At 43.9% G+C, this 21,304-nt stretch overlaps 1 protein-coding gene across 2 annotated transcripts in view; it reads left to right on the top strand.

The window, feature by feature from the left end:
- Positions 1-18,896, top strand: part of Fshr (follicle stimulating hormone receptor) — a 172,019-nt gene extending 153,123 nt beyond the window's left edge. For both annotated transcript variants that reach the window (XM_005354731.2, XM_005354730.2), the window contains 4 exons: positions 2,202-2,270; positions 2,380-2,454; positions 11,845-12,030; positions 16,704-18,896. In XM_005354731.2, the coding sequence (XP_005354788.1) occupies positions 2,202-2,270; positions 2,380-2,454; positions 11,845-12,030; positions 16,704-17,934 (1,561 nt within the window). In that variant the 3' untranslated portion in view covers positions 17,935-18,896. The remainder of the gene's footprint in view (positions 1-2,201; positions 2,271-2,379; positions 2,455-11,844; positions 12,031-16,703) is intronic.
- Positions 18,897-21,304: the final 2,408 nt, after the last annotated feature.

Below are 21,304 nucleotides of genomic sequence, written 5' to 3'. Positions count from 1 at the left end.
TCATCCTAACATCATCATTATCACCAGATTTTAAAGTGGGCACTCCCTCTTTTAGGAGATTTGGAACCAGGCCTAATGACACAGGCCTATATTCCCAGCTACTTAGGAGGCTAAAACAGGAAGCTTGTAAATTCAAGCCTGCCAGGATTGTAGGATGAGATCAAGGCTAGCATAAACAACTTATCTAAAATTTCAAATGTATGTATATTTAAGTATAAATATCTATTACCTATTTATAAATGGCTAAAGATATATACCAGAGGTAGAAAATGTGTCTAGCATGATCGAGGCCTTGGGTTCACCACAAAAGAACCAGAGGAATAGATTAGGAATGTACTTTATAGTTTTGGTTTCTCTGTGTTAGTAGAGTTCGACAGCCTAATAGGAAGTCAAGGGGAAAGGGTTTTGACATAACTTGATTTTGTGTGATGATGCACCATTGACATAAAATATACTCCTGCATGTTGTGGCCTGCTAATCAATAAAACAGTAAATACAATGGGCTTCTTTGAAAATAGTAATTATTGTAGTCTATGTATTATTTCATTATACCAGCATCTTTCACAGGACAATCTTGTGCAGGAAAGATTAATTATCTAATCTATAGACAAGTAGGTAATACCTATATAGACCTACAAAGTCCTGGGCAAAGGTACAGGACCAACAACTAAAAATGCACAGGTCAAATCCAGCTTGTAGCTAAGATTGGCTTTTATAATTGACAGGCAAAAAGGAAAAGCAATTTTATTTAACTACTATATTCTGTAATTGTTCAATAAAATGTGTGTGCCATCACTTTGTGAGACCCTATATAAAGCAAATGTCATCTTTAACCTTGCCTTTTGGTCCTTAAAATAGAGAATGTTTGTTGACACTTGTGGTTGATGTCTAAACCCCAGGGACAAGCAACCCACAGGTTAGAGGCTGCTGTACCAGTCACTTTCACCACAGAGGACAGGCTGATGTATCTGCATTCTAAATGTTTCTGGGAGAGACCTTTTAGGGCAGTGACAGTAGAGAATTGGGGGTGGGGAGCAAGATGGAATGCACAGTCACCCCCTTGTCACCAGATGCTACTTGTTGACTGCTAATTGTCGAAAAGATTTACTTTTCTTCTCTCTAGACTTCCTAGCTCACTGGATTTCAGGAAGAGGGGAGAAAAAGGCACGCGGTTGTTTGCCTGTGGGTTTTTGGAAAAACGTCTTCTAGCTGCTCATCACAGCTGAAGGAGTTTCTGGAGTCCCCCTGTAGTTCTCTCTGTCAGATTTCAGAATACTGCTGTCAGGAAACCCTCCAAGTCCAAGTCCAGCAGGGGAAGCTGTAAGCAGACAAGTGCACATGGCCAGAGGCTCAACCGCTGGGCTGTCCTGACCTTGGAGAGTTGTTTTTGTTTGAAAGTCCACTCAGGAGAAGAACAGGGCAGAGCTGATGGCCCACGAAGGCCTGAGACACCCCTGTCCAAACATACCTGCCTCTCAACATCTTCATACAGTGATCATGACAATGTAGACCAACCCCACCTCCCCCAAAGCTCAGCTACAGCCACACACACAAACTCAACCTGCCACAGTCCGCAGTCACTATAATTAATTTCTCTTCTTTTCTGCCTTAACCCAGAGCCACCTCCACAAACCTCCAATAACTAGGGCCCCACAGGTCACTGGAGATGTTCAGGTTGTCTGACAACTTAATTAGATCATTTTTTGATGGCAGCCAGGCCTGCTGCTGTAGGTGAAGAGCACAAATCCTTAGAGAAAAGTGACATAAAATGTCTTTTCTCTGTCTTAGAAATATTTGCTCAATAATTACAATTTCCATCCTTCAAGGCAGGGAGATCCTTGGTTTTCCTGTAGAATTTTCTCTATACCTGGGCAGAGCATGCAAAGGTCTTATAGGTACAGTATCCAGAGAGCGTCCTTTTAAAAAACAACTAAATTCCATTCATTCATTCTTTTCTGTGAAGCTCAGTTATTCCTGTGAATAGATAATATGCAGAAATAATACAAACTTCAATACTTACTAAAGGTTCCATAGCAACAAACCAGCCTCGGTCTCCCGTCCCTCCCACCCCTGAGCTTAAGGGTTGCATCTTATTTATGCCACTAACTGTGCTGTCTGACCTTGCCCCAGTGCTTCCAATTACAAACCCCTGCATTGGCTGCATCTGACATTATTATGTTTTTAATGGGCTTTTATTTCAGATGGCTGAATAAGAATGGGATTCAAGAAATACACAACTGTGCATTTAACGGGACCCAGTTAGATGAGCTGTAAGTAGCCCTGACTACTCTTCCAGGCCATTTAGAGGGAAATGGTTCTTACAACAGGGATATTGATGTGACTTTCTTTGTCTTATTCTTTCTCCAACTCCATCCCCAGGAATCTAAGCGATAACAATAATTTGGAAGAACTGCCTAACGATGTTTTCCAGGGAGCCTCTGGGCCAGTCGTTTTGTGAGTAACGTTGTTCGTTTCCATATAGAAGAGCTCAGCTTATGCAAGTTAAAAGCAAATTTTGTCCTGCTTAAATAAGGGGCAGTCAACGAGATCAATTTTAATTCACAATACTTGCAAAGACTTGTGGGGATAATTCAAAGTTATCTATAGTATGACTTTAAATAAAGTGAAGACAATAATAACGTGTAATGAGCATGTTCTGAGTGCCAGTGTCCTAATGGGTTAAAATGTGCTCTCAGTTCTTATAAAACCCCTCTGGGGTAAGAGTTCTTATTGCCATTTTGAAGAAAGAAAAACTGGATGATCTGGAAGAATTAAGCAACTCACTCAAGAGTAATGCAAGTTTTATAGAAGGGATTCAAAACAAACTGGCTCACAGCAGACACCAACCACTCTGCTCTGTGTCTCTCCCTTGACAGGGAAAGGCTGGTTTCCCTTCCTTTACTTTGTACCTACGATACATATATACATGTCTTCATTGCAGTGAGATGCACACATTGTTCTTAGATCCTCTTTCCAGATCCAGCAGGAAGCATCAGTGTCTCACTCACTCCCTGGATCAGGAATCTTTGCCCACCAGCACTTCCCTATTCGTAACCTTCATCAAAAGTGGCCCTGCCCTCTTCTCTTCTTACCCACCCCCCCTTTCCTTGAGGCTCTCTCAAGTCCTCTAAAGTACTCAGCCAAGAGTGACTTCCCCCTGTGACTCCCATTGCCTTTGTGGGTGGGGAGGGGAGGGGCTCTGTATCACAATTTCCAAAGGTCTTCTTTGATGTGCTTTCCTGGACTCTAAGCAAGATCCACTGAATTAACTAAAGAATATTCCTCAAGAAGAAAGGCACTTAAAAGAAATGAAAAAGGTGCAGGAAGGCAGGTGAACAAATAGATAGTTTTATACCACACCTCAGACCACCCCCACCCCATCTAATGCAGACATTTGGTAGCCACGCTCCCATCCTCTCGTTTGCCAGCCACCACAGGCTCCCATGCCTCGTCATTTACCTGCTTTGCTACCATCCACCAATCACTTTCACCTTCACAAACGGCTTGTGTTCTCTTTTGTGATAGAATCTTTGTATGTCCAGAGTCACGCTCTGTAAGGCAGAACGGGAACTACACAAATGTTTGTTATTGATGACAAGGGGCATGCTGTAATTCTGAAACAGGCTCTCCCCTTTGAAGAAAGGAAAGTATGTGCTAAGGTAGATTTATCATTCTTAGGAAGTTCAAAGATTAATCCAAAGTGCCTGAGTTGAGACAGACTCCACTAGCAAACCGGCCTTGTTAAGGCAGAGGTGTCAGAGCAGACGGCCCTGGTTAAAACTGAGTCCTTTTCACTCCCAAGCTCCAGCTTCCTCATCCAAAGAGCAGTGGTGTCTATGTCTTATTACTGTCTGAGACTTAAAGGCGTAAGTTGATAGACACGTCCAAATACATGTGTATACGTGGATTTCACTCGTGGTATCTAACAGAACACCACCCTGGTACTACAGAAAACCGAGAGTTCTTCATCCCAAGGGCATTCTATTTTCATGGAAGGGAAATCAGGTCATAATTGTATAGCTTCATATATCTGATTATGATATTCATTTTGAACTACAATGTAGGCCACAGGGGAGAGTGGTGGGAAGAGAGTCTAAGTGATCAAGGACGTGGAGTATTCAGAACCCATAAGGCTTAATGTTTCCTGTTCTGAGAGCTCTTGGAAAACCAGTGGACAAAGTACTTCTGAGGCTCTGTGGATGGGTAGAAGTTTGTCCGTTTCACTTGGCTAATAGTCCTGAATGCTTTGGATGCTCTTACATGGGCTCTGCTATCTGTTCTTGGCAACGCTTTCAATATGCCACCTACTGGATCTGTAAAGCTGTAGCCAACTGCATGCTCCCGAAACTGTAGCATTGCGTATGGTCCACAGCTGTTCATTATACAGCTGAGACATCCAGGACCGGAGGAGGAAAGTGGTCCATGGAAGGTCATCCCACAGATAAAAATAACACAGCTTGAAGTGTAAACTAGCCTTCTCTTCTCACATTTCCATGTATTTGCATCATAAATGCATGTACTAAGAAATCTGAAAACTATTCATCAGAACCCCAACAACTGGTGTCGAATTGAAATAGAAGGGAACACCAGTCTGTGATACAGAAACATGCCACAGATGAGCATGTACTGAAGTTGCATAGACAGGATCCAGGCCAGGCACTGACAATGTGTCTCCTCGGAATTTAACAGAGATCACAAAATACAAGCATCCCATCCGTCCCTGCTGTGAAAGCAGGCAGAAGAAACAATTCTGCAGGGCCCTTACAAGCCTGTCTTTCCATCCACTTTGCTGCTGTAACACATATGCTCACAACAAAGGGAATGATATTTGTAGAAAAATCCAGTGGAATTAAGAAACACTTTGATTGATTCAAACTGGCTGGGAATGCTGGTGTGCTGACACCCCTATCATCCCAGAACTCTGGAGGCAGACACAGGAGGATTTCTGTGAGTTGTAGTTGGCCTGGGTTGCTCACATAGTAAGTTTTAGGCCAGCCTGAGCTACAGAGTGAGGCTTTGTCTCAAAAAGCATTTCCAAATGGTAGTAAATAAGAATAATATTCCATATACCCCATGCCTTTTTGTTACAAGGCATAAGGATATGTGTGCAAGAATCTAGCTGAAATCACAGCATGTGACTGGAAATTTCCTTCTGTCCCTTCAAGGACAAGTTAGCACTTAACTTCCAGTCTCCCCTTCTGGGGCTTTCAGGTTATTCCAAATGTTCAAACCGCTCTGCCTGATAACTGGGATTTGGGCAGATGACAGCCTATCTTATTTCCTACTTGTGCAATGTTGTGCAGCAACTCAATTAAACCTTCCCAGTGGGCGCCTTGTTTGGCTGACCAGCTTCCTCCAGTGCTTTAAACAAGTGAGTAGACACAGGATTGTGCTCAGATAGCCCAGAGCACAGCAGCTGCTGCTCAAGCTACGACTGTAGCTGTGTCTTGGGTCAGATCCCCAACTCCCATCCCAAATAAGAGTGCTACAGGCTCCTGAATTCAGGAGATTCACTACAAATGCTGAGTATATGGGGAATACTTGATGGAAGCCCAGTCTGGCTGAGTTGACAACTGAATGGCAAAGCATCTCTAAACATCAGTGGGTCCCACAGCGAGCCCTAGAATTAAGATGGGTCTTCAAAGCTGTATTGAAATACAGCAAGGAAGCATGCCCCTACATAAGCAGTCATTGGGTATGGTTGACCCCGGGTAGAGCCGGATTATGTAAGTCAGCCTAGGGCAGGTCCCAGAGTACAACACAGCTATGAGCCATCTCAGCTATGAGTTGGTTTCAGCCGAGTTGCAGTGGGGTTTATAAATATGATTGAGCATCACAATCATCTGGAAGTTTTTTAAACCAGATATTGATAATTTGTACCCTAAGAATGTTTGCTTCATTGACTCTGGGCACAAATCAGTTAGTAGTGAGCTTGTCTACCAGACACAAAGCCCTAGGTTTGATCCCCAGCACTCCATGAGATCACATATGGTAGCACGCAATTGCAATTGCTGAACCAAAGCTGAAATAGAGACAGGAAGTAAAGGCAAAAGGATCAGAAGTTCAGGTTCATCCTTGGCTGCATGAGTCACAGGAGACCATGGCTGAAAGGTGGGGAAGGAGGTGATTCACCATCTGAGGACCAGAGCTTAAGAACTGGTATCTCTAACAATGTCCCCCAAGTGGTGCTGATGTTGGTAGACCCAGAAGGACTCTAAACATCTCTGTTCTAGAGGCAGTGTTGAGAACTGAAAAGCCTTGCTCAGCCTCAACAGACTGCACTATGTGTGGCTTCCTCTCCCATAGCCTTTCCCTTTATCTCTAGAAGAAAAGTCCAAAAGCTTCTAAGGGAATTGAGAGAGCTCACCCAAATTGTTGGCTGCTTTTTCCTGAAGGTGAAATTTCTAGCTACGTGAAGAACAGGGAGCCTCTGAACACAGGAGTCTAAGCTGTTTGATTGCAAAGAGGAAAGGGTGTAGGAAGCCGGGGGCATGCTGACAAGCCCCATCACGTTTCAAAGGCACAGCATCCTCAATCCTCCTTATGAATCTTGACCTTGAACATCAGCAGCCGTCTAAATTTTCGCCTGATAGCATTAACTCACTCGAGCTTTTTTTTTTTTTCTAAGCAATCAAGCGATTGCTGTTTCCTTGGGAAACAGTTTCCTGTGGGGAAAATTTAATGTATTGCCTTTGCAGGTTGGAGCCAGTACAATCATATTCTGATGGTTTATCAAATTGATTTGGCTATAGCTCAGATTCATTTGATAGTTCAGATTCAAACACTGAGTTATTTGTATAAGAATGATTCTCTTCCATTACCAGTGTACCCACAGTCCTATAGATAGTAAATTGCCTTTTTATCCCGCCTGGGATCATGAAAGAGCGGTCTTCTAGCCATCTGTCAATGTAGAATACACCAGAAATGTGCTCTCACTTATGGAAATGATTGACCTGTAATAACGTCTTTGCTGGGAAAAAAATAGAAATTGTTCAAATGAAATTTGTGGCAGTGGCTCTAACAGACTTTATTAAAGAGGCATGGAGCACTATTTAACTCCTGCCTCTCCTATCCCCATGCCATTACCAACTGCCCTCTCCCTTGCCACTCTGTAACTCAGTGCCAAGAATCATAGCACTGATGAAACAATTTAGGATTACTAAATCTCTGGGGACCCGGCCATGAGCCTGTCTCTCTTGGTACTTTGATAGGTATAAAATTTCAAAATCATACATTGCCAAAATATAGCATGTGTTGAAATATTTAACCAAGATGGTACTTTAAGGTGGGAAACAATAGTAGTTCAACTGAACCATACTAAAAGACAAGGATTAGACAAAGCAGCCACAGCTCCTGCCACCTTGTCCAGCCACCAGGAACAAAGGCAGACCTTTCTGTTATTTTTTCTCTTTTCTTTAGGCATGCCTTCTTTCAAGCAGCTCTGCTACTGACATGGATGCTCTATTCTCTGAACAATTTTTCATTCTCCCCTCTTTTGGGATTTTCCTTTTCCTCTCAAATGTAGAAGGCTCACAGGCAGAAGTCCAGGTCCTATTCTTTACATTCAAAGATCTGTCCATGGAATGAGAAGGAAGCCTTAAGGTTGATCAGGGACAATTTAAACTTGGGTAATAGTTATTTGTCAAGGACATTTCCCAAAAGCAAGCAATATAAAACTGAAGACCCATTTTTTTGCTTAGTTATGTTTTCTCACTTGAGCTTGGAACATGTATTTAATTCAGATTAGTTTTAGATATCCAGCGAAATGAACTTTTATATTCCAAAGAATATTGTCATGTTATTTAATATAGTTGTTGGTAGATTAAAGATGACTGCAAATTCTTTAACTGTCTTTCTATTAACCATCTATTTGTCCTTATGTGGAACCTAGGCTGAATTGTGAGGCTTTGAGGCAACAGAATATGAAAGTGTTGCTACTTGAATTCTGGACACAGATTCTAAGAGCATCATTAGCTTCAACATTGGTTTTGGACAATCTGGGACTGCCATCAAAGAGCTCTGAACGTCCAGGGGCAGTTCGTGTGTCTAACCTTCAGATGCTGCCATACGACATTGTTGCCTGCAAATTTCACAATCACCTATGGACTGAAATAAAACAGACATCAGTTTTCAGGTCTTCATGAAAGTAGGCATGTGCAATTGTGACTAAAGTGGCTGACCTTAGCTCTTACTGGGGGGAGCTGAGGGATACCCAGTGATCTGGGAAAGCATTATTTTTGAACATCTGTGGGATATTCCAGAAGACTGAACTTGATTCAGTGGAATATAGGGGGATATTTTCCTTAATCAATGTGTGTGAGCATCATCCAGCTGACTGGTGTCTTGACTTGAGCAAATAAAAGAAGACAAATTCACACTGTCTCTCATTTCTCGAGGTAGTACACCCTTCTTTTTCTACCCCCATATAGCAAAAATCCAGGTTCAACAGCCTTTGGACTTGTACCAGTAACTCCTTGGGCCCTCTGAGGGCTGAGGACTCTAACTTGGACTATGCCATACTGCCACGTTCTTTGGTCCTCTCTGCTGAAGATGGCCTATGGTGGACTGCTCAGCTTTCACACTCATGTGAACTAACTCCTGTGATGAATCTCATCTCCTGTATCTCTACATCTCCCTGTGTTATAGGTTATGTGTCTCTGGAGAGTTGTGATTAATGCAATCGCTATGTGCTTAAGGACATTTTAGTTAGTATTTCAAGATAGCTCAGAATACAAAGCAAAACACAGTGAAGGTTATTCTGAGCAATCATGTTTTAAAGAATACAGGGACCACGAGATGGGATTTAGAACTCTGAGCTTTGAAAACCAGACAGAAATATAAAATTTATATAAGAAGGAAAAATGACTCATTGAAATCTGGAGACTTTTAGTCTTGAGTACCTGGAGACCTTCACATAGTATGCATTCAATAAATTGTATATTAAATGAACTGTAAAGAAAAGGGATTAAAGATAGAAAGGAGATGGAGTGGCTATTACAAAATCAGGTCTGGACTGATAAACTTTTCATACTGTTGCTTCACTGGTCACAGTCATCATGCTGTTCTTATCGTGGCCCATGCCTGTAACCTCATAGTTGAGTGGCTGACTCAGGAGGACCACTGGAATTTCAATGGTAGCCTGGCTTATATCGAGAGTTCCAGGCCAGTCTGGAACAGAAGCTGGGACACTCTGAAACAATGAGCAGAAATGGTAAGCTGGCCAGCACAGCTGACTTACTTAGCAACAGAGTCAAGGCTCTTTAGTGGGCAATAGTTTATGCACCAGACTTGCATCTGCAAGGACCCCGGATCTAAAAAATTATAGCTCAAAGATGAAGACTAGAAATCATACTTGGAACACCTGAACTTGTTCCTTATAAGCGATAATAATGAGGGAGGGAGAAGTGCTGACCACTAGAGCTGTATATGTGGGGCACCAAGAAGTCTTTCTAAGGTTGAATAGAGGATTGAAAGACAGGAGTCAAGGATGCCATCAAAATCTGTCTGTAACAAGTTGGAACATCTAACTTGCTTCAGGTGGATCAGGGTTGTTGTTGTTGTTGTTGTTGTTGTTGTTGTTGTTGTTTTAAAAATCAAGAGTTTAATTTTTAATGTCTAAAGCTGATTAAGTGGGCATGCAAGTAGAGATTGCAGTAAGGTGGATGATCTTAGAGAAGTAACTAGAATATGGCATTTTACTCCCAAGGCATGCCAGGCTCATGTACAGAGTGAGAGAAGACAGAAAAAAACACTGTAGGTAATGAGTCTTTGGGTGTCCCAACATGTGATGGTCAGGAGGACCTGGAAAAAAGAGCAGCCTCAGAGTTAAGAGGCAAGTATTAGTAGATATGGAGGAAATCATGAGGAAGATAGTTTTAAATTCATATGGAGCTGAAAATAACCAAGAACATAAAAGCAAGAATTAACAAAACAAGAAGCATTTAAGTCCAGAATCACAAATGGAGACCATGGTGTCCTTCCCTCCATGATAATAGAATTGGGGAAGGTTGGGGGGGGTCAGTAAGTATAGAGGATTAGAATTGGAATAAGCAAATTTGATTTAATTGGCAAGAGGGAAATTTTAACATAGTTAAGTACTACCTAAAGGCAATTACTAAAGGTTTTGAAGATGTCAGTCTATCTGACTATCTTATAGGGAATCAGAGGCCTGGAGATTATCAGGGATAGATAGCCACTTCTGAGCTCAGGACTCAAAGAGCAAGTGAGATGTAGACATTCTGTAGTCAAAAAACTAGAGAAAGTTAAAGAACTAGATCTTAACCAGATCTGTTCAGTAGTGTCTGGAGGAGATGCAGATACTGCCAGAGGCAAGAAGGGGTAAAAGGATATGCTCTCTTGCCATCCCCCAGGCCTCCCACCCACAGTTAAGAAGATGATTATGAAAAATAGACCTGGCGGGGTCATCCCTCCTGCAATGCAGAGAGGAGCACAGATAATGGCATGAAATAGATATAATATAAACCAGGCAGGGGACAGGTGTACCATATACAATGATTGGTCTTTTGTCATAAGAACCACGGGAACTTGTTGAAGAATTTGAGGTCGTAACTTTATTGGCATAGTAAAAATTTTTGTTCAAGTTATGGTTAGAAGATTGTATTGGAAAGGGAAGTAGATGACCATGGAAGAAGTTATAGGTGCATTTCATCTGTCCATGCAAAGTGTCAAGCGACTCTTACTCAAGTAACAGAAACAAATTAAAGGCCAGTTGAGATGATAGACTGTGTCCAAGTGAAGAAGGAGAGAAAATCAAAGATAACTCCCAGGTCTCTATCTTGAATAACAGGGGAAGAACACAGGAGAAACATACTGAAATAGAGAATACCAACTCATACCAGACCCATGGTAACTTAGTCAGAGACACTCTTTCAAAGTGTGAGCATGCGCATGTGTGAGCATGCATGTGTGTGAGCATGCATGTGTGTGATACTTATGTCTAATAATGGCCAGGCATCAAGTATTGCCTGAATATTCCTTCACTATGGGTAGGTGTGGTTTCTGTGCTCTCACTTTAGAGCTGAGGAAATCAAGACATAGAAAACACAGTTTAACCAGGGTCACAGATCTAATAGGCACAGGGGCAGGCTATGTCTGCCATGAAAGTCAAGCTCATGTCCCCTATCTTCCTGGCCCCTGGACATCAGGCTGGGGCTGCCTCTACTGACTACCAGACTCCTCTTTGCTGTATGACATGCTCCCTTCTTATCATTTTCTATGACTCAGGGACAGATAATTTTTAAAAAAAAAAAATCTTTTCTCATTTTACATACTAATCCCAGTTCTCTCTCCCTTTCCTCCTTCCACTCTTCCCACCTCACCTTTCGACGAGCTCACCGCTCCATCTACTCTTCAGAGAGGGTAAGGCTTCCCATGGGGAGTCAACAAAGTCTGCAGGCCACAGATTCTACCACAGTTCACTAAAGATAGTTTTATAGCTGGCCTCGCCGTGGAGGAAAATGGTCTCAGTCAGGCACAAATGATATACAGAAGAGAGATAACTGATTCTACTCACCAGCAAGGTTTGTGCCCAAACCAACCAGGATACAGGTCTGTCCAGTTATTAGGGCAGCCTGTTAGCTAAATCCTCCCATCAGGAGCAATAGGATCAGGATTCTTCCTATGCAAGCCAAACGTCTTTTTAAACTGAATATTGACAGGGCCCAGGTGTGCTGCTAAGCTGTAGTCTTTTTTCTCACCCATTTAAAAACAAACAAACAAACAAACAAAAATCATGTTACTAGAATGTCTACTAGTTTGTCTATTATCTGGAAGCAGAAAACCTTTGAACCAAGGTGATGGGGGTATTTTATTTTCTCCTTATAGAGACATCTCAAGGACAAAGGTCCATTCCCTGCCCAGCCATGGCTTAGAAAATCTGAAGAAGCTGAGGGCCAGATCCACTTACAGTCTGAAGAAGCTTCCTAGTCTGGAAAAGTTTGTCACCCTTGTGGAGGCCAGCCTTACCTACCCCAGCCACTGCTGTGCCTTCGCACACTGGAGACGGCAAATGTGAGTCCTTCTATGTCCGCCCTGAAGTCTGGCATGGGCATCCCCATCCACACACAGGGAAAGTTTCTGAAGGAAGGCCTGAGGCGTGTTCTGGGTCAAAGAGTCGGTTTGTAGAGGGTGAGAGTGGCTGGGTTCACAGTTCTTTGAGAAGTAATCTCAGAGGAGAGAGTGAGTCACAAGGTGGAGCATCCACCAAACATTAAATGATAAAACATGAGAAACTTCCAGCATGGTCTCTGACTCAGACTGATACTTAACCCCCTGTCCTTTCCTTGGTATCAATATGAATTTTTCTTTCCCTTGTCAAACTCTATACATCATAAATATCCCCATCCCATAAAATAACTAAATGCTCGTCCTACTCACATCAAAGTCAGCAAGGGAGGAGAGATGCAAAAATGCCTTCCATAGAGCGTGTCTGGTGTGTGCACACTCCATAGAATTCGTGCACATCTGTAACTGCCATAGAGTGCGTGCACACCTATAACTTCCATAGAGTGCATACACACCTGTAACTTCTCCCAAGCCCAGTAAGCCACTCAGATCCACCGCAGACTTCAGCAACTCAGAGAGAGGGCAAAGTTTAAGACATCTCTTAACTTTGGCCTTGACAGAGGCTCACACCTAAACAAGATAACCAAAAGCAGAGCCAGGTCCCAGTGGCAACTCTTTCAAAGGTTGCAGTGATCATAGGCAGGATCTGGAAAGGAAAGAGATGGCAATTTTGGGGAGAAAGTCTACAAGCTCCAGACCTTAAAAGGGTCTATTGGAGGAAAGACATTACCAAACCTCTCATTTTCCCCTCACCTCACCAATAGGAGCCACTCTGCACATCTCACTCAGCTGGATGAGGCCTTTCCAGTGTCCTTAAATGGTAGCCCAGCGCCGAGGCAGCTCCCCAAGCCGTGCTATTTTACCATTTAGTGCACTCTCCTCAGTTAGCAGATACTAAGCAGCAACAGCCAATTCACTTGCTCAAAACAAAAGAAAGGCAAGAAAAAGAGCATCAAGACAGTCCACACCCTGCAGTGCTCCTGAAGTAATGGAAAGTACCTAGCTCCTCATGAAGGACCACCAGACAAGGGGCTGCTTCTTAGAATTAGTGTACGTCACTGAGAAACTGTAGCACAACACTTTCTCTATGCACTACGGTACTGCTTGCGAGTCTGACAAGAAGCTGAAGACGGAGACACACAGACAGAGACGGGTCATCCTTGAAACAAGAATACCCCCTTGAATCAAGAATGCCCACTCTATTGTGTTCCCAGGCAGCTTATATAAGCTCTCCTTGACTAAATGACCACACCCCAACTCCCAGCTCTAAGCCCACCAGAAACCATTCCCCTGCCATCAGGGAGGGTCTCGCCCTCAGAGCAGCTGCAAGCACAGGAAAACAAGTTGTTGGCTCAGAGCAGCTACAGGCATAGGAAAACAAGTTGTTCACAGGAAATTCAGGGTCTGGGGGTCCACATTCCCAACAGAAAACTATCCAGGTTTAGGGACAACCCATGGACGGACCTAACAGCTGGAGGATTTCTTCCCAACAGTTACATTTCCCAAGGGCCTTAGTGGAGGCAAATGGCTTGCCTCGTTCACATCCAGACGACAATTCTTCTAGCCAATTTACTGCAAAAGCCCTACAACAGAGAACCCTCAGGAGAAATCTCAAAAAATATTAAAATCACTATAAGAGTGGCTGCTGTATGCCCTATGGTCCTATGCCAGTGAGCCACAGGAAAGACTCTCTTACTTTGTTGCTAAGAGATTCTGACTTTGTCACATTCTGGTTATATAGACATGGCTTTAGGACTCTAAGCCAGAAACCTCAAGTTTGCCTTAGGTGTTCCATGCCACAAAGCTTTCTCTGTTCCCTCCAGGACATTTGGTGTTTGTGCCTACATCTCCCATCATGTACCAAAACATAGGTGTTTGTTTCCTTTGTTTTTTTTTTCACCTAACGGATTCACATGTGTGCACACATGCATGCACACTCACGCGCACGCACACACAAAGATAATAGCTGGCAGAATTTTTCCTAAAATAGTGTCATTTCATTACTTATGTGAAAAGAGGTTTGTTAATAAGATTTGTCTTCGAAACTCTTTTATGAAACTGTACTTCTTGTCTTGGTTGGGAAACAATGCCCACTATATAAATACAAGCCCCATGATCCCATGGGGTTTGGGCTAACTGTCCCCCTGGACTCTTGTTGAAATGCTGGGTCAACCATATCCCTTAATTGTCATTGAGTCAACTATTTCCTATACACAGCTAACTTTGTTTTGTTTCTCTTTTCTTTAAGTTTTCTTGTCTATAGACCATTTCCTCACAACTGTATTTTAACCAATGCACCATGACACATCCTTCCTGGTACCCAACATGACGTCAGTGAGCACCATCAGCTGCTCTGCACACTGCTGGCAGAGCAGAGCGCTCCCTGCCACCCATGAGATCACATTTGTTCTTTACTGCTGGTACTGCAGAGGTGAATCATCATTATCAGCATGATTCCCTTCTGCGACAGGCAGAGACTAGGGCCCAGACCTACTGATAGCTGCATCATCATTGACCAAACGAAGCTCCAAAGCTTCAGCTCTGCCTGCTTCCATAGCTCAGGCCCTGGGGTACCCTCTGATGCCATCTACTTAGCATCTGTCCATCAATGGCTGGACTCCTCAAGTTCCACTTTTAAACTGTCCCTATGCTAACTCCCCTTTCCTTATTCTACTGAGGATTTATTTGCCGAGACACGGCAAGGCAACACTTATTTTCTTTAGCTCAGTCTATGGCACTGGACACGCATGCTCGCATCCTGTAGAAGCAAATGAGAGCTGCTCCTCCTCCAGCCACCAGCCTCTTGCTTGGTGTTATCTAGAGGGACATAAGTGCCTCTAGTCAGCGGGTGCCTTCTGTTTCAAGAAAAGGAGAGCACACTCTTAAGTAGGTCGGTGGTAGGTAGCATCAGTGATGAGAGTTATCTTGACTGAAGCCAGTAACCCCAGAAGAGGAGATATTCTCTATATATTGAAGTCAGCTCCTAGTCCCCTGAACCAGAGGCAATTCTCAAGCACCAGAGAAGTTATGTTCTGCTCCCAAGGCTGGATTGCGACTAACCCAGAGATGGGATTCAAACTCAGCACCACAGAATGGGCCCCTGTCCCCTCCACACCTGTCTTAGGGCTTGCCTCACTTTAGCTCACCGACTAAACTCGATGATTTCCTGGATTCCCGTTCCAGCCATTTTCAGTTTTGTGTGTTAACTGTCCTTATTAGTGTAGCTAGGACAGAACTGAAAAATCTTTTCCGGTTTCTAAAATAAAAGATGATGCTCCAGAAATAAAGTAAGAAAGAAAAACAGAATCTCTAAAGTCAAGATAAAGGACTTCTGGCCATTTTGTTCATTTCCCATTGGTGAGAGAAAAGAGAGCAGGGTTCTCCATGATGTCCCTTCTCACTGGGCAGAGGAGGAGGGGAAAACTCAGTCTATGGTACTGGACACACTGCTCCTCCCGCCCTCCCCTGCCACCTGCCTCTTCGTATTGGGGCTTTTGAGGGGCTTGAATGCTCTTTCTTTCTTTCCTGTTGGTCTGAGATTGTGTTAAATTTGAGAAAATGCTAATTTAACATTTCTGTGACCTTTCCCCTTGAGCAGGAAAGGAAGAGTAAAGATATATATTTGAAGGAAAAAGATACATTTGATTTCTTTTTTTCCATCAAGAATTCTCCCTGTATGAAAAAGTCACACTGGTTAAGTCTTTATATTACAGAAGTATCTCTTCTCTCTCCGTGAGAGTCTGAGTAGATAATTATGCATACACTTGTAGGTTGAATATTTACCACCCGGGTTTCATTCAATTCTTTCTGAAAGTGCCTCTATCCTGCTGACAAGATCTATTACATATTTGGGCTTACAGAGGAAATAAAAGACAGGAGAGTGCCTTGAGAGGACTCAGTGGCTCCTGGAATATGTAACAGCCTGCCAACAAACTAGGTTCCTTTAAAGCCTGCATTTGCTTCTCTGGCCGCCCACAGGAGAACTATTTCATATAACAGAACTTGGCTTATTTTGCAGGGCAAATGAATGCCTGAGACCTATTGTCACCTCTGGGGAGTGAGCCCATAAAGCCCAAGATCCTGGTAGCATTTCAGGAAGATTAGCTGGCCTCTCAACAGCCTGAGCACCCAAGAGCCAAAGGATGGGGCTGCACACTCATACTCTGGTTTGTGCAGATAACACGAGCAAAGACACTCTCGTTCGTGTCAGAGAACAGAATCTCCCAGTGGTTAGAGAAATAGGAGTCCGTCCACCCAGGCATGCTAGAAGATGCCTGAATGGAGGCAGGCAGGAGTGGCGTGGAGATAACATCAAGTCTGTAAATTATTTGTACTTAACAGCCAGGGTTAGCCCCAGGCGCCTTCCTTCCCACATACAGGTTGTGGCCAGATGGTTTCCCCCATGGGCCATCCAGCCCAAGGATTATATATATACACATTCTTCTCTTCATTTACAGTAAGCAGCATTAACCCATGAGTCAGCCTCAAGGACAGACAAGATGTTGGGAAGTAAAGCAATCTCAAGAAGGAATCCTATTATTTCTACTCTGTACAAAGATAGCAATAGTTGCCATTTTGAACCCAGGATGTTGATTCTATTCCTTTTTGTGTTTTTCTAGCTCTGAACTTCATCCGATTTGTAACAAATCTATTTTAAGGCAAGATACTGATTATGTGACTCAGGCTAGGGAACAGGGCATCTCTCTGATAGACGATGACCCCAGTTATGGAAAAGAATCCGACATGATGTATAGTGAATTTGACTACGACTTATGTAATGAAGTCGTTGATGTGACCTGCTCTCCAAAGCCAGATGCATTCAATCCATGTGAAGATATCATGGGGTACAACATCCTCAGAGTCTTGATATGGTTTATTAGCATCCTGGCCATCACTGGGAACATCACAGTGCTGGTGATCCTAACCACCAGCCAATACAAACTCACCGTGCCCAGGTTCCTGATGTGTAACCTCGCCTTCGCTGATCTCTGCATTGGAATCTACTTGCTATTCATAGCATCCGTTGATATCCATACCAAGAGCCAGTACCACAATTATGCCATCGACTGGCAAACAGGAGCGGGCTGTGATGCCGCTGGCTTTTTCACCGTCTTTGCCAGTGAACTATCGGTCTACACACTGACAGCCATCACCCTGGAAAGGTGGCACACCATCACTCATGCCATGCAACTGGAACGCAAGGTGCAGCTCCGCCACGCTGCCAGCGTCATGGTGATGGGCTGGATCTTTGCCTTCACAGCTGCTCTCCTCCCCCTCTTCGGAATCAGTAGCTACATGAAAGTGAGCATCTGCCTACCCATGGATATTGACAGCCCTTTGTCGCAGCTGTATGTGATGGCCCTGCTTGTCCTCAATGTTCTGGCGTTTATAGTCATCTGTGGCTGTTATACCCACATCTACCTCACGGTCAGGAACCCTAACATTGTGTCCTCATCAAGTGACACCAAGATTGCCAAACGCATGGCTACCCTCATCTTCACTGACTTTCTCTGCATGGCTCCCATTTCTTTCTTTGCCATTTCTGCCTCCCTCAAGGTGCCCCTCATCACTGTGTCCAAGGCCAAGATCCTCCTCGTTCTGTTCTATCCCATCAATTCCTGTGCCAATCCTTTCCTTTATGCCATCTTCACCAAGAACTTCCGCAGGGATTTCTTCATCCTGATGAGCAAGTTTGGCTGTTATGAAATGCAAGCCCAGATTTATAAGACAGAAACCTCTTCCACTGCCCACAACTTCCATGCAAGGAAGGGCCATTGCCCCTCAGCTCCCAGAGTCACCAATAACTCCAGTTACATGCTTGTTCCTCTAAGTCATTCGGCCCGGCAATAAAATGCAATGTGAAAAATGGATCATCACCTTGAATGGCAATGACTTCCTTCTGAAGAGTGGGCCAGGGAAGAGCTGGCAGTGTTTCTATACTTGCATCTAATTTCATCTTCCTGGCTCTGTGCATGGCAAATTGATCAGGAACTTAACTCACGTGACTCTTTTAAGAACTGCATTATTGGTAACAGCAATTAAGGTAAAGTCATACTGCAGCACGCTTGTTTCCTGCTTCTGTTTGGATTGTCTCAATTGATTTTGTAAAAATCATGTTCAGGAGGCTAAGTGGGGACTTGTACTGGAATTTTACAGTGAGGAAGACAAGACTCTCAACAACTTGTCTGAAACTGCTTGATGTATTAGAGACAAAGCCACGGTGAGGCAATCCGACTCTTCTGGAATCTCCAAGAGAAACGCCGCAGCGTCGTGCAAATATTTATTGAATGCCATGACAGCTTTGTAATGGGTCAGTGTGTATGGGCTCAACTACATCATCCAGAAACCCTTCCTTGGGAGTTTTGAGTTAGGGTGGGCCACCCAGAGAATTCTTAGGAAGACATAATGTCAAAAAAAAAAAAAAAGCAGCAGCTGTACTGTGGTCAACACTACATTGCTGAAACTAATTCCACCAAGCTGTCAAGGCCTCATGGTGGGGGATCACTTGACTTTTCCTGGATCCTCCCTTGAACTCTTTGAGTGAGTTCTGGGCCACCTGTGTGTTTTCAGTAGCATAATGAAGGATGAACTTCTGAAGGATATTTTATCATCAAGGTCACAAGCAGCAAGGACAGAAACTGGGTTCAGTTTGTTTCCCTGGGACTATATTCTGTGTCTGTTGAGTGTATGCTCACGATCTTTCCTTTATGAGGACGTACGCCCTGAGGACACTGAGCTCTAGCATCAGATGTAAGGACAGCATCCTTCCGCACCCAGCTTAGGCAGCGTCCCAAATGTGGAAGAGACAATTCCCCGTAACAAATATTTACCACCTACACATATTTGCATTCATACATATGTATGATTGCTTCTGCTGCTCTGGCTGAACGTTTTCTAACGGAAAATACACCTATTATATGGCATGCATATAGATTACAATGTTAAGGACGCAGCAGCTTTGAAATCAGAGTGAAGATTTTATTCAGATTCTGTGATAAACCCGGACCCAAGGTCTTCAGGCTCAGCTCCTTCCCCTACAAATGCACTAGCTGTATCTCGAACCTCTAGTCAACAGTGAGGAGGAAGGAAGCACTTACAAAGTGCCTCTTGCTGCAGCAACTTTAGCATCTATTGGTTTGCTTCTTGCCTCTCTGACCAGTTCCTAAGTGTAACCAGCCCTCCTAGCCCTCAGTCTAGAATTCCTTCTGTCACCATCTAAGGTCTTGATGGGGTTCGTTTCCTCTACCCCTGAAAGAATAAAAAGGACAGGAAAAATCTTGAGTACTACAGGTAGCGACAGAGGAAGTCTCAGACACAGCAGAGTCAGTCTGTGGAGAAAGGCTTTTAGTGTGTGTGTGGGGGGGGAGCATACACAGCAAACATATGAGAGAAAGATCCTCTGTGGAGGAGAGGAGACACTCAGAAGCCTGGGGTTCGGTGTGCCCTTGGGCCAGGGAGTTTAAGGATCTTTGAGAGGTTTTCCTTCCCTAACTTAGGGTTGATTTATTTGAACCTAAAGACAGAGCGGCTAACAGACCCACAACTTTGGAATAAGCATATCTTGATCCCACCTTAAACTTGTCTAGTGTCAGGAGAAAAATCCACCAGGGCTTGACGCCTTTGTTTCCCGTAAGGAACATGATGAAGAAGCTGGAAGTTTGCCATCTTTATTATCTATCCGTAGCACCTTTTCCTGTCTGTCTGTCTGTCTGTCTGTCTGTCTGTCTGGTGATCTGTCTGACTCCTAGTTCTTGCAGTACATTGTACTACAGCAGTTCTGAAAACTGAGCATGCCACCCACACCTGTCCACAGAAATGAGCCTACTGGAGTAACTAGACCATACAGAACCACCACAAATCCCTCCAAGCACTGTGCAGGTCCACCAAGGTCTGAGCACCATGAATAGCTGGACATGGCAGGGGGAGTGGCTTCTAAGGAAGAAAACCGTGCTGTCCATGTGAGGTCCCTGCCTGGCTGCCTTCTTGTGCCCAGGAAGAAAGGACCTTGTTACTCCTCCCAGTCATCACTCCTCTCCACTTCCCGACCCTCTCTTCACCTCTCTTCTTTTCTCCTCTTCTCTCTTCTTCCTTCCCTTCCTCTCCCCTTCCCTCCTCTCCCCTCCTCTCCTCTCCTCTCCCATCTATGGATTCTCCCATCAGCAATCCTGTCTTCTCCTCTTAGACCAGTTGCACATGCTCCCTTAGGATTTCCCAATTTAGATTAATGGTGTGAAATGTTCCTGTCTCTCCCTCCTTCCTGGGCTCCACTTCTGCAGAAGCCAATTGTTGTTTTTTCTTCTCGATTCTTTCTCAAGTAGGTTTGTTTTTCCTACTCCCTAAACCTCTGAGCCAGAGTGAGTGGGGTTTATACTTCTAACCCCTGAATGCCCAGCCTCCCCCTGTTGAGTTTTTGGTCTCTGGTGGCACCTGGGCTGGAGATGACATTGCCCTGTCTTGGTTTTTATAGACGTCTTTTTCAAGTTTGAACCTCCAGGTCAAGAATCTTCCGTGTCTCTTTGATTTGGCAAGGAAGGATCAGGCGTTGGAGTGGGCAGGAGGAATGTAATGTGAAAAACCTTTAGTCTCTTTTTCTACCAGTGTTGTAGATAACTTTCAATAGCCAAACTTCCATTTGTACTTTGGATTGTTTTGTTTTGCTTTGTTTCCTGCTAAAATCATTCTCTTACACACAGATTTGCTGTAACATTTGGAAAAGGAATAAATATCCTTTAAAAAGAAAAAATATTTGCCAAACAGCAAGAGGGGGACAAATTGCCTACCACACTATCAAGGACCCTCAGAGCTTTGAGAACTGTGAACAGTGTTTATAAAAATTTGAAAGCCTTTGTGAAAGAAAATTTCTTCTTCTCAGGGATCTTCTTGAGGAACCCTCCTTGGCTAAGGTGGTGCTGACTCAATGGTTCCGCTGCCGCCTTTGGGGTGCTCACCTTATACGTTGGCCTTCTCAAGGGTGTACTGGGAGCCTTGTAGCTCTGGCTGCCCATGGTGGGGTCTACTAGAGAAAGCTGCCCCCGAGATTCCTTGGAAGGGAAAGTTCAGTGAGGATGACCCAGCATCTTGAGGGAAGGAGCTGAGCCCCAGTGCTAGGGAGGCAAAGCCAGTTGCACTCCTGTTCTGCAGCTACCCCTCAACCCCCTGCGTGCAAGAATGCCAACAATTTAATGGTTGTTCCTAAATGCATCAACAAAAACATCCTGTT

This window comes from Microtus ochrogaster, chromosome 16 (assembly GCF_000317375.1).
Source record: "Microtus ochrogaster isolate Prairie Vole_2 chromosome 16, MicOch1.0, whole genome shotgun sequence".
In the NCBI taxonomy this organism is placed as follows: Eukaryota; Metazoa; Chordata; class Mammalia; order Rodentia; family Cricetidae; genus Microtus; species Microtus ochrogaster.
This window is presented reverse-complemented; position numbering and strand designations above follow the sequence as displayed.